The sequence below is a fragment of the Diplotaxodon limnothrissa genome, linkage group LG3, assembly GCF_057381915.1.
Source record: "Diplotaxodon limnothrissa isolate DT_005_m linkage group LG3, D_limnothrissa_male_GT1.1, whole genome shotgun sequence".
NCBI classification, from domain to species: Eukaryota; Metazoa; Chordata; class Actinopteri; order Cichliformes; family Cichlidae; genus Diplotaxodon; species Diplotaxodon limnothrissa.
This window is the reverse complement of record NC_140598.1, coordinates 21191524-21205621: the sequence shown is the minus strand read 5'-3', so window position 1 is coordinate 21205621 and position 14098 is coordinate 21191524. Positions and strand designations below refer to the sequence as shown.

The 14098-nt window shown below is 44.7% G+C and overlaps 2 protein-coding genes across 2 annotated transcripts; both read right to left on the bottom strand.

Annotated features, from left to right (window-relative positions):
- Window positions 1-415: 415 nt before the first annotated feature.
- On the bottom strand, window positions 416-2742 carry LOC146634888 (nuclear factor 7, ovary-like). The gene is given in 2 exon segments (XM_085349988.1): window positions 416-714; window positions 2481-2742. Coding segments are annotated over 2 exon segments (561 nt in total).
- A 5353-nt stretch (window positions 2743-8095) lies between these two features.
- slc25a11 (solute carrier family 25 member 11) lies at window positions 8096-14095 on the bottom strand. Its single transcript, XM_085343129.1, has 9 exons — window positions 13843-14095; window positions 11729-11881; window positions 11520-11637; window positions 11299-11387; window positions 11117-11207; window positions 9502-9592; window positions 9318-9417; window positions 9189-9240; window positions 8096-8489 (listed from the first exon to the last, which is right to left on the bottom strand). The coding sequence occupies exons 1-9, from the start codon at window positions 13905-13907 to the stop codon at window positions 8334-8336; spliced, it is 915 nt and encodes a 304-aa protein (XP_085199255.1). The 5' UTR covers window positions 13908-14095; the 3' UTR covers window positions 8096-8333.
- Window positions 14096-14098: the final 3 nt, after the last annotated feature.

Below are 14098 nucleotides of genomic sequence, written 5' to 3'. Positions count from 1 at the left end.
AAGTGGGTTTATTAAATAATTGTTATACCTGAATATGATTACATTTTTCTTTCACATTACCTGATTCTTTACTTCCACACTGGAATTATCATTTTTTATTGGATTTAAATAAAGTAAATGAAACAGACAAAAGAACAGAATTCAAAGATCAGAAACATTTCATATATGGAGTTAAACATGAATCATTGTTTCAACAATATATTGTTGTCATAAACAGACAAGAAGACAACAACAAACTGCTCCTCCCATTCAACACATGTCAGTCCATATCCCAGCAAACTAAATCAGAAAGAAAGAAACAGTGAGAACTAAAAGAGAAACAAAGAGCTTTGGAACAACGGGGCAGCAGGAGGACAGCTGCAGTTTAACAGCTTCAACTCACTGACAGGAAACAACATTAGAAACATCATCATCCTCAACTCATCTGCTGCACTGACACTGACACCTTCAACGGACACACCTTCACTTTACCATCAGTGCTAATATACGGAAACATCCTGTGAGTGAAAGTGTGTGTGAAGGTGTGTATGTGTGTGTTAGTATCAGGATCAGAGAACGACAGCTTTCCTCTGTTCCAGTCCAGATTCACTCTGATCCTCTGGAGCTTCTTCTCTACTGAGAGAACAGTTGATGGAGCTGATGGTGAGTGTGCTGAGTATTTATCTTGATAGAACAATATTCCCCACAATCCAGACAGTATGCTTCCCTTTCTCTCTTTTTTTTTTTTTTTTTTTTTTTTTTTTTCTTTTTTGTAAATGACATCAGAAACAGCAGTATGCGACATTACGTGATGGCAGAGCTTCAGTTCATCCTTTGTCATTTTTTTTTTTTTTTTTTTTTAATAAATAGGACAGGGGGAATGAATGAGAGAAAGAGGGGGAGAGAAAGAAAGAAAACCAAAGGGGAGAAGAGACGGTGAGAAGGGGGGGGAAGAGAGAGAGAAAAAAAAAAAAAAAAGAACTCCTGGGTCACCTGTATGGAGAAAAACAAACAAACAAACAAACAAAAAAAACAAACAGAGGAGACAGCAAACAACAAAGAGCAACATAATAATAGAGAAAACAAAGCACCATCACAATAAACTAGCTAGTCATAGATATCAATATTTACTAAATAATAAATGATATTGTGCAGCACGCAAGATAGACAGCGCACAGTGTGCTTTGAGGCAGCAGCCAAGAAAGCTGTAGTCCGCGTCTGTGAATACCCATGTGTGCATACCTGTGTGGATCAGCATGCTTGCATTCCAAAGGTTTCTCCATGTAATGATCTGCTAGGGAGTGTGGGGGGGGCACAGCCCCGTCCTCCAGGGTGTGAAGCGGGTATGGAGGAGATCAAAACTCCAGACATCCAGAGGCCCCCAGAACACAAGAGACCATGGAAGACCAACAGAGGGGCGGCCGCGCCACTGTTCCAGTAAGAGCTGAGGAGAGTCCCAGATGAGGGCTCGCCCAGCAGCCGCGGAGCAGAAGTCAGGGGGAGTTGCAGTGACGCGCCCGTGAGCTCCGCCGGCCCCCAGCTGTGCCTGAGTGACCGAGCCCCAGGCCGAGAGGCCGGGGGCACCCCACCTCCAAAGGGGCCCGAGCGAGCCCCAGGCCCCAGGCCCCGACAAGCGGCCGCCAAGGAGTGAGCCGGTGTGTACCCGGACGCCCACCCCCAGACACAAAGAACCACCAACACACCGACACCTGAGGGAGTCCGCCACTGGCAGGGGAAGTGGTGGTGGGTGGAGATAGGCCTCCAAACCTTGGAGGGCCTGAGGTGTCCCCAGAGAGGTGGCGTCTGATACCCAACCTGACATATAGACACAGACATACAGGCACACACAGACACAAACATCCATTCCCACCCTCATGCTCTCATTGCACTCACTCCACACTCAACCAACGTGGAGACAGACATAAAGAGACGCTGTACACACAATCACACTCCCCAAGCGTACTCTACAAACCGGGTCTAGGTACCCTTGCCCCTGGAGGGGGGAATTGCACCCAGACCCAGGTGGTGTTACCCTTTTCCCTGCGGTGGGGAGAGGCAGACCACCCCGACTCCGCAGCAGCAGGGAGGCCCCACACCCCAGACCGCAGTCGGACGGCCAACTCCTCCTACTAGCCCTCCCGCTCCAGCAGGCCGCAGAGAATGGGGGTGGGAGAAGACTCCAAACCTCCCTCCACCCGCTCATTGTAGTGTTGATGCATATGTGTTCTAAGGTGCAATTAAAACCCAGGAGGGCATGGAGCTACCTGCCAAGGAGCAGCAGGTAAGCGCATAGTCCCTCCTGCTAGCCCTCAATGACTAAGTGTATTTAAAATTGAGAGGTGGGCAACGACGTCAGGGGTGAGGTATACACCCTGATGGTGATTTGGACTCCGTGATTGTGCCCACCCCCAAGATCCTATATGTATGTGTAATGAGAGTGTGAATAATGTGAATGTCTAAGTTGTGGGATAAAATTGAGGCAGAGGCAGCCAGAAGGGGACAGAGTCTCTCCATAGACTCTGCAAATACACCCAGTACCCACCGTGTACTGTCTCCAACCTCAACATCCCAGCTGTGAGTCCCTGAGTTAAAGCCCTCAGAGCCCAGGACAGAGCAGGAATAATCAAACCTCTCTGGATTATCAGGAAGCTGCTGCCTCTCTCCTCCTCGTCTCACACTGGTCAGATCTTCAGACAGGATGAGTTCTGGATTTGCAGTGTTTGGGTCCAGAATGAGAGGAGTGTAGGAGACCATGTCCTTCATCTTCTTCCAGATGTTGAAGGTCAGGTTGGCCAGGTGTTTGGCCTGGTCTATCAGAGCTCCTGAGGGCAGCTGTGGATCATCCAGCAGGGGGCAGCGCTGGACTCTTTCCACTGCAGCCTTGTAGTTGTGCAGGAATGAGACGTCTTCAGCTCTCAGCTCCTCCTCTGTGGCTCTGACTGTGTCTGAAAGAGCTGCTATCTCTCTGCTCAGAGCCTCCATCTTCTCCTCCATCATCCCACTCTTCTGCTCCTCTTCCTCCCTCAGTGCAGCCAGCCTGGCCTCCTCTTCCTCTGCTAGAAACTGGTGAAGCTTCTTAAACTGCTCCTTAATCTGCCTCTCTGTGTGTCGGGCCTGGACCTTAATGTGTTCTGCTGTTTGATCAAACTTCACTTGAACTTCCTCACAAACCTTTAACTTCTTCTTTAAGGGCTCCAGAGTTTCCTGAAGTTCCTTCTTGTGTTGTTGTGCAGCTTCATCGATGGGTCCAAATCTGTGTGTGGCGTGTCTTTCTGAGGTACAGCAGACGACACACACTGGCTGCTGATGGTCCAGACAGTAGAGTCTGAGTATCTCCTGGGGGTGCAGAAAGCAGAGATCCTCCTCTGATCTGGAAGCCATTGAGTCTGTGAGTGAAGCTGAAAACAGCAGACAGGAAGTACAGTCAGTCCTGGCTCCCCTCCCTCCTCTACCACCTTCACTGAAACTTCCTTTGAGTCGTGTTTTTGCTCAAACTCACATTCAGTGTGTGGAGCGTCAGCAGCTTGAAGCAGCAGTGTTGGAGTTTTCCACTTTCTTTCTCCTGTGGCTGGATTTACTCAGAGGAAGCTGCAAGTTTGGACTGAACTCAGTCTGATAGCCTGTGCGTCTCTCTTAGATGAGAAAGAACAACAGCCTGTTTCCTGGTTTGCTGCATTTGATAACCATGAGGGGAGGAGAAAAATGTTGCTTCACCTGTAACTCAGGTGTGTTTCATTCCAGAGCTAAACTGTAATCCTGTCACAAGCTAACAAGCTACAAAATAGATTTTGCTCCATTTTAGCTGCACAGGTCACAGAATGAAACCTTTTCTGAAGCTGAGAAAATACAATGTTACTCAGTTGTGCAGCTGTTTAGCAGCTTTTATTTTAGACTTTCACTAGCTGGGCCCATATCCTCATTTTAGGTTGGCAGCATGTTTTTAGTAGACAAAAGCGAGTGGCTTAAACAAGAACTGAGCTACGGTTTGGGGAAGGCCTCGAAGGGAACTGGCGGCAGCTCCCTTGATTTGCCAGATCCCCATGAATGCATCCCCTACAAGCTGTAAGAACTGTGCGTTACGATGGTCAAAGACCTCTGCAGTAATGTAAGTGGTAGGCAGGCTGGTGAAGATAAGTAGCCCCTTGCCTCAATAAGATGGTCTAGGATTGTGGATGACTACACAAAATTAGGCAAAATTGGCAGGAGAAGAGATCAAAGGCAATTCTGGACAATTAAAGACCTCTATAGATAAATGAAGGGAACCCTCAATTAGGTAGCAACATGGCTTAACTCTGAATTGAAACAGTGACGTATGCTGGAAATTTGAGACTTGTGGTAATGGCTTGATTGTTCATAAATAATTTACGTGAGCTTGTCTTAGAGTAGAAGACAGAGAGGGGGTACCTGGCTCTTTAATTTACTTTTGGTAAGGTAGCGATAACTACTGTGCCGATTTCTGAAACAAACAAAGGTAATGGTGAGCAGTTTTGGAAGGGTTGGCTGACTTGAAAGAATCATTAGAGGAGAACTGCCTTCTATAATGATAACCCCCAAAACCGGCAGAGAGCCGAGTACAATAACACCAATCCGAACAACTGAACCTCATAGAAAATGATAATGCATTTGGGGTATTGTCAGAACCAAATGCAACAGAAGGCAAAGTTCAGATGTATTAAAAGGAGTCTTAGAGGACAGAACCTGGCCCTGGAGGGGTGGTAGGACGATAACCGGCAACCCAGTGCCGATAAATTGTTGTTGTTTTTTTGGGGGGGGGGTTTTCGGCAAATGATAGATTTCAGAAGCTGCCAGTCCAGTGCCGGAAAAGTGAGTTGTTGTGTTATGTGAAGGAAGGTTAGGGAAGAGAGAACCTGTGTGCTCTCTGCTCCGATTCCACTTTATTTTCTTTTTCCATTTTTTCCGGTGCTTCTTGCTAGCCGGTAACATACATACTCTGCAGCAACACAGTGCCATCTAGTGGCTGATACAAACATAGGTCAACAAGTTACATCTCCCTTCTTTAAAAAAAAAAAAAAGAACAAAACAGCAAAGCAACTCAGGCTTGTAAAATTTGTCAGGCAACTGAAATTACGGGAATAAACATCCTGAGCAACACTTTTGCAGCTGTAGTATCATCCTCTGTAGCCGTGGTGGTGCTGATACTAGTGGCTTTTTGAGTACTCTAGTGGCTTTTGGTCCGATTCAATGGTCACATGTTGACCGTACATTTACTCGTGGAACCGCTTGCAGCCAAAGAGAACAGCATACAGTTCCTTTTCTATTTGGGCATAGTTCTGCTCAGTGCTGTTAAGTGACTTGGATGTGTAGGCGACTGGCTTGCCGTCCTGCAGCATCACAGCATCGAGGCCACTTTTGGGTGCATTGACCTGGAGTCGTAGCGCGTTCTTGGGGTTGAAGAAGGAGAGAACTGAGCCTGGTTCTCTAGTGATCAGCTCCTTCATTTGTTGAAAGGATCTGTCATGGTTCTTGTCCCATACAAACTCACTGTCCTGGTTTAACAGCTGGCGGAGCGGCACGTTTATCTCTGACAGGTGTGGGGCAAATCTTGCTAAATAATTAACCATCCCCAGCACTGTTTCCAGTTCTCCCCTGTTCTGCGGGGGCGCCATGTCTTGGACTGCTTTTACTTTTTGTGGCTCTGGTTTTAGTCCTTCGTGTGAGAATGTGTGACCGAAGTAACTGACCTCTTTGACGCAGATGGTGCACTTGTCAGGGTTCAGTTTTACACTTCTCTCCCTGCTGCATGGTCCTCATGTTGTCATCATGCTCCTGTTTGGCTCCTCCGAAGACCAACACGTCGTCCACAATGGCTGCCACGCCCCTCAGGCCTTTGTAGGGCTCATCCACGCGTCACTGGAACTCTTCCTGGACTGAGAGTATCCCGAATGGCAGCCTGGTGAAGCGGTACCTGCCAAACACAGTATTAAATGTGGTTAACAGAGATGATTCGTGGCTTAGTTTAATGGCCCAGTAGCCTGATCTGGCATCCAAAACACTAAAATACTTGGCCCCAGGAAGTTTTATGGTGACATCCTCCAAGGTGGGTAGAGGGTAATGGGGTCTTTGTATGGCCTTGTTGAGGGGTCTGGGGTCCAGCCACTAGATGGCAACACCATCTAGTGGCTGATGCAAACATAGATCAACATGTTATATTTCCTGGTTTGTTGTATTTGAGTGAAGATGGCCATGTTTCTGGAAGGCATGGATAGCCTGGAAGCCTAGGTGCAGCTGTCCTTGAAACTCCATCTTGGCAAAGTCTGTCATCAAGAACTCGGGCTCGGCCATCGATGAGGAGAGAGATTTAAAACTGATCTTCTTGGGCATTTTAACCTGGGAAACTATTCCTCTTCTTATGTAATGTGTGGCGATCTCTGACCATTTCATCTGTATTTGGGTACCCACAGTCAAGCAGTTTCAGTTCTGTAATAAACTGTTCAAATGCCTCATTTTCACCCTGCATCTTTTCATGGAACCTATATCTGGCGTAGATTGGGTTAGCTTTCAGTGTGATGTAATCGTAGTACATTTGAAGCTTTCGGGAGTCGTCTGCGGTGAGCATCCACGTGTTGTAGACATCCCGTCCCTTCTCACTGACCCATAGAAGAAGGTAGCTGCATTTGTCTGCCTCCTCCTTCCCCCGAAGAGGACCAGCGAACATCAGCTCGGCGAGCTGCTTGAAGCGCCGCCATGCCTCGGGCAGGTTGCTAGAGTCCCAATCCATGCGCGGTGTGGGAACGCCGTAAGCCTCAATGTCTGCACTGTCCAACGGCGAGGGATTGCGTAGAAAACCGCTACTCTGACACTACTCTGCAGCAACACAGTGCCATCTAGTGGCTGATGCAAAACATAGATCAACATGTTATATTTCCTGGTTTGTTGCATTTGAGTGACATAAAGGCCAGAAATTCATTCAACTTCCTCTTATAAATTTGCAAGCTGTACAGCTATGGAAGCCCGTTTTCACCACACACAAAAAAGTATCCATATCTTGAAATTTCGAGATATTTTTCTCAAAATTTTGAATAGTAACTCGAAATTTTGAGAAAATAACTCGACAGTTCGAGTTATGGATACTTTTTTGTGTGTGGCGGAAACGGGCTTCCATAGCCAGCACAGTGCATATGTTTGTTGCAGGTCAGAAATGAAACCTTTTCTGATGCTGAGAAAATAAAGCGTGACTCAGTGGTGCAGATATTTGGCAGTTTTTATTTTAGACTTTGTTCTGGTTATTGTTCAGTTTCCCCTGCAGTGTAAGTGTAATTCAGGCAGACAAACACAGGTGGATTCACTTGTACAAAAGACAAACTGAAATGGATTGTAACCAGAGCATTCTGACCAGTCTACCTGGTGATAGGTTTACCGCAACTGATGACTTGTTCACTTAAGGTAAATACAACCACGTCACTTATGAAGAAGACACACAGCTTCTCATGTTATAGTTTTAAAACATCTAAAATCACTCTTGTTAATTCATTTGCTAGATTAGCTGCTAGCATACCCACTTTGTTTGAGGCTTTTTGCTAGCTAGTTAGCAACACTACACACCTGTTACTCTAATAGTCTGTATTTTTTAATGACGCAGCACTCCTTAGCTTTTGTTATCCATATTTATAAAGAGATGGCATTAGCTGTACACTCCAGAGGCCCAGAGTTACTGTTAATATCAGAAATGTAATGCTGTCCTTTATGATTTTAAGTTTAGGCTGAGGATGATCTAAAACTGAAGATTTTAACACTTTTAGATCCATTACAGTTATAGAGCACTTTGCAGCCTGCTAACATGGAAACTACATAAAAATAGCAGGTGGTTTCATAAAAGTGTAATTTATTCCTTTCATTTAATTTAATAATAGAGTCTACATTATTAACAGCTAAACTCACCCTGGCAGAAAAATGGTGAGGAAAACCATCAGGACCAAGCTGGGTTTCCTGGGGCCAGAGATTTGGACAAACTTTCTCCCTTACTTTCATAACAGCTGTCCTGTGCCAGATGTTATATTGAGCCATTGAGAGGCATCAACATCAGTATCGACTACAATAAAGTTTAGCCGACGTATTGATGTAATTAATAACAGGAGTCCAAGTAGGAAGTGATGGAAATGACAACAAAGCAAGGTCAAAAAGTCTTTATTCAACCACGAGTCTCTGCTCAGCCATGGTTGTTACCATGGTTACCTATCAATCCCATCATGATGCTGCGTGTTGTCAGGGAGACAGTGGGGCAGGGTTTCTACAAATAAGACTTAATTACTCAAAACATCTGTGAATGATGTCTGAACTACATTTAATTTACATTTTTCTCTTTACAGAAAGAATTCAAACACTGTGTGCGTGGGCTAAACGTCGAGGACGTAGGTCTTGTAGAGGCGGTTCATCTGCTCCAGGAAGATGAAGGTGAGGACGGTGTGCGGGCCGAGGCGGGCATAGTACGGGGTGAAACCTTTCCACAGAGAGAAGAAGCCCTCCTTCCCCACCACTCGAACCAGCACCTCCTGATCATGACACAGATAATTCAGTCGGTGCCCAGAATATAAACACTTATTACCGGAACAAGTCTATTAATACAGTATTAATATAACTTGTATATCAGTCCTCTCACTGGCCACTTCATTAGGAACACCTGTTAAACTTCTTTGACTTGTGTTTTATCAGCCAATCACATGGCAGTGACTCAGTGCATCCTGTCATGACCACATTTCCTGATTTCTGCAGGATAACACATGTCAAAAAGCTCCATTCATCTCTAACATAAGAAAATAAGTTCACTGTACTCAAATGGCCTGACTCCAATGGAGCATCTTCCTCATCAAGGAGCAACTGACAAACCTGCAGCAGCTGTGTGATGATATGATGTTAATATGAAGCAAAATCCTTGTTAAATTTATTAAGATTTAAAGAGTTCTGAAGATAAAACTTGTTACTAGCGATGTGTACCTAATAAAGAGGCCTGTCAATGTGTATTGCAGATTGTCAGAAAATGATTCTCTAAATGTTACACAAAGAACATCAAAGATACAGAAGTAACCTGTACAAATACTTCAAAATCACAGTATTACCAGGAACAATATTGCATTTATTCATCAGCTCATCTGCTTTCAGAGCATTATTTAACTTTCATGCTAAAAAAAGATTTTAATGACCAAAATGTAATAACAAAAACAAGTAAAAACCAAATAAAATTGGCGACTCACCAAACCATTTTTATACTCTGGCTTCCCGTCGATCATCTTCATGTTCTGGATCCTGCCAAGAAAAAGGAGAAGGTGGTCAGACTCGGCTGGACCACAGAAGAAGAGTTCATCAAACGCCTTCAGTCTCACCTGGTCTTTACGATGTCGACGGGCATCGAGGCTGCCGTGGTAACCAGACCACTGATCATACTGGCACAGAAGTGACACAGAATATCGTCTCTAAAATAACCTGAGAACACACAAACATATTGATGAAGAGTGTGCGTCACTGAAAGACCGTGTGCTTGCGTGAGTGCGTGCGTGTGTTGGGCACCTGAATCGAGCAGCGCCTGTTTGGACTGAGAGTACGAGGCCAGCTGAGCAGCGTTCACGACCACCGCTCGAGCCATGGTGGGAATGCAACCCTGCAACAACAGAGTCGTCATCAGCTCAGTTATTAAAAACACCCAAAGAGACTCGATAAAGCTGCTGAACCAACAAACAGACGTGAACGCTCCACAGACGACGTCTGGAGTCTTTTCTGCAGGAAATGAACCAGCGAGGGTAGAGGTGGAGGGATGTCAGCGACCCTCAGAGCATGCTGTAGCTCCGATTTACAGTTTCAGCTTTTTATCGTCTTTGATTCAGCAGAATAGCTGAGATCCGTCCCAGTTTAGGTTTCAGCACTTAAATCCTCATTTTATTACTAACACTCATCAGGAAATTTGATTTAAAAATCATCTAACTTTTGTTATTGATATTACAGCAGTCACACACAAATTACTCCAGAGAATGAAAGGACAAGTGTCAAATTTTGTTAATCATGTAGTGAGAATTTCATGGATGAAGCTTTTAGATTCCTGCAAGCAGAATCATTTTTTTTTTTTTTTTTTTTAAGTGAAAAGTTTAAGATGTTACTACCAAGTGTTTATAACTGAACAAAAACTGAGGCACTGTAATGACTCAGTTTATCTGACCTATGTTTGCACCATCTTTGGTGGGAAAACTGTTGCAAAATCAGAAAAAAAGATGCAGAGATCAGAAAAGAAGAAGATCCCTGTCCTTCCCGTCTTGGAGCAACTGTGACCACGTAATGTCGTCTGGGAATAATAAAGTGTTCTGATTCATTGAAAAAGACTGCGACACTGCCCTCTGCTGCCCCATGGAAGTAATGCAGATGGTCAGTAAAATCCTTTGCAAATTAAAAAAATTCAATTAATATTTTTAATAAAAATAAAAAGATCATTTAAATGTTTTAATTCAGTTTAAAATTATTTAAACTATTGTAGACACATTTTTAACAAGGGCTGTAAAAACTAACAAAACAAAGCCACTAAATCCATGAGCGTTTATTCAATCGTCACCTGAGGAGCTAAAATTATTCTAAAAAGCAGCGAATACTGCACCACAGTCAACGATTAGATTAGAGATTTGTGTTTGATAAAGAGAGACCCAGATTTAGAACATGTGACATTCTTCAGTTTGGAAATTCTTTAGAAGAAAAACTGAGAATTTTGGGAATATAAATGTTTTGGAAACATGAGGATAAGCAGAGAAAAAGCCAAATTCAAAAATATCAGAATCAAAACTGAGGTCATTTTTCTTGTTTTTGCTCAGGATTCGCAGAGTTTTTTTCCCCTTCAATAAAAGCTGCAGCAGTAGCTCACAGTTCCCATTAACTACTTTCACACATATTAATAACAGTACAACGGCTTGAAAAACGAAATAGTTAAATAAGAAAAAAAAAAAAAAAGAAAAAAGAAAAAAGAGCTAATGTAATGTTTGTGTGATGTTAAATCGGGCAGCATCTACTCTGGGTGAAGGACCACTTCAGGACACAAACCTTTTTATCAATTAAAATTTCCACATTAAATTACTGCATCTGGACTAATGGCTACTCATTCAGGCCCAAGTGAAGAAAATGATGATGATGATGATGGTAGCCTCACCCTCCACAGCGTAGTGACGCCTTCCTCTTTGGTTATTCGAACGAGGGCATTAAAAACATTCTTGTATCCTCTCCGCTGGTCTGCAGGTAACCTGGAGACACAAACGGTGAGGAAAACGCCTGCGAGTCATTTTGTGTCCATGCCGAGCAGAGAAAGCTGCTCGAAGGTAAACAGAGTCTCACCGTCCATCGGCCGTCATCCTGATCAGCGCCACCTCTGCTGGCGTCCCCACAAATGCTCCAATGGCTCCAGCTGTCATACCAATCAGAGCCTGTAGGGGGAGCACACTGTTACTCAGCAGCATGGAGGGTGCTGTGGCATCTACACCTTTACCACTGCTTAAAAGCTTTCTACAGGCTTAGATGATTTCAGAGCTCATAAGCCTTTCACTCTTTCAGCTCACCTTGAGGAAGAAGTTCGGCGGCCGGCCGTCACTGCTGGTCATTTTCTCGAACAGGATGGTGTAGATTCCCAGACGGGTCGTCGTGTAGGTCGCCTGACGCAAAAGACCTGCTGACAGACTGACAAACACACAAAGAAACCCACAATGAAGCAGGGAGATGAAACGTGAGTTAAAATGATAAAAATCAGGATGGGGCGAAGCGCTGGTACCCGGTGTAGATGCCCCCCACGCCCTCGTTTCTCAGGATGGAGAACAAGGCGTGGAAGCTGGTTTTATACTCTCGAGCCTTCGTCCCCTGACCACTCAGCTGCATCCTGTTCTTCACCAGGTCCAACGGCTGCACGAAGACTGTCGCGCCCATCCTGCAGAGAGGGAACAGCACAAGTACGTTTATTAAAGCTGAAGCATTACTGAGAAAACATGAAACCAAAAACTTTTTGGCACAGTCAAAGACACAACAAAACCTGGGAGCGCAGACTTGTTATCATATATCTGACATTTCAGATGTTTGAACAGATTTAAATCGTAACTTATAAAATGAGACCTTTGGACTGACTGTTCCAACGACTTCCACTGAAATCCAAACAATGTGATCAAAATAAATCAAAGTTCACTTGAAAAGTTCTTTTTATTTGAAAAGAACATCAGGGAGGAGTTTTACAGTTAAGGGAGACAGTAAAAACTAAAACATGGCAGGTTGTTTAAGCGCAGTTGGAGAACAGAGGTGTTTGCTCTAATGAATTTACACTTCTGTTAGCAGTGAAGCTGCAGCGATGTGGTAACTCTGCAGTGATAAGTTATCAGGGACTGGAAGAGCTGGTACTGTGAGTTTATCAGGAGGTGAGAGTTTAGCCTCCCTTAGAAAACACCGACGGCAGCAGGTGAGAGCACAGATTAACTCACGATGATGAAAACCTGCCTGGGGCAGCGATTCTTGTCTTTTAAATCAGAACACGTCCATTTATTTATCTCAAATGAAGCTTCACAGAAGAGCGTGCTGGGATCCTGACGAATTACAAACTGTAAAATTAGAGATGGTGCAGAGATACCTCTAAATTATCTCTGATTCACACCAAATATGGATTAAAATATAAATGAAGGCCTAATCTGCAAACCTACAGCTCTAACATTTAGTCATGTCATTATTTTTAACTTTTATAGTTTCTGAGAGATATATCGATAGATAGATATCCATCTATGAAAAAAGGTGTGCAGGTTTGAAATAAAGTCAACTGTTGACACCGCCTCACGGAGTTTGTAAGAAGCAGCCATACTGTCAACATTTGGTGACCTTCAACTGTTTATTATGAGGCTGTTTAACCTGCTACGCCTGCTAAGGTAACCTGACACACACACACACACACACACACTATCGTCTTAAAGTGTGTGTGTGAGTAATGTTCTCCATGTTTCCTCTCATACACTCATGTTAACCTTCATGTCAGCATACGTTCACTAATCCCTGTGAGCCAAAAGGTCAAATTGTTCAGTTTATCATTTTTTTCTATTTTTGGATCAGTATGATGTCAGAGACAGTCACGCACCCTGTTGAGTGAGGGGCAGCCAATCACTGAGGCGCAGTGTGAGATAATTATTGAGATTATAATTTTAATTCATTCATCAAATTATTAATTGGCTTAATGAACTTTTATGATACATGATTACATTTGTAAATGTTTTGTGATAAACATGGATCAGAGTTTAACTGAACCTGATTTCAGAGTTTAGAGGCTAAACCAGGTTACATCATCATCATGGTCATAAAGCTGTCATCCATCCCGGCTAACAGTTAGCATGCTAACGGCAGACCGGGGAGCCGACGTCAGGTCCCCCTGACTGGTGCCACCTCCCCTTATCTGCTGTCAGAGTTTACTTTAGGGAAGCTTCGCTGCCAATCCAGCGTTAGCGTTAGCTCCTCGTTGTAAAGCCCAGGCGGGAGGTTTTAACAAATAATTTCCCGGGGATACAAGCGGAACATTTGCAGGACTTCTACGAGTTTGCATGTTTAAATGTGTTCTGGTGAGAAAAAAGGGGCAGGAAGCTCTACTCGAACATGGCTAACTAACACATGCAGAGAGGTGCCCAGATTTCGTCATGACACCGGTGTGCTGATGAAAAACGTCCCCTCGGAGTTCTCGGGGTGCAGCCCGTCCTGTGACAGCCAGCATCAGCTGCTAACAGCTAACCATCAGCGTGTCGCTCCGCCGCAGTAACGGCCTCCGTGCTGTCCTTTAAACCACACAGAGCGGGTTTAAACTGACCAGAGCTCTCCTCTGACCCCTGACATTAGCGCGATAGCATGGCAGCTAGCCGCATCACTTACCCAGCCAGCCCCCCGAACAGGAACTTGATGGCCTTCGGGGAGGTCTTGGGCTTCGCATCCGCCATGTTTCCCCCGATCGGTCAGTGGCCGCAGAGTCTGCGTTCAGATTTCTGCCGCCCGCCTGCCTGTGTGCCTTTGAGCCGAGCTTTCCGCCTGCTTTCTCCCCGTCGCAGCGGCGGCAGCAAGAGCAGCAAGGTGACTCTATAAAGCGGACGCGTCCCGAGACACGAAGAGCAACGGACCAATCAGGAGGCGA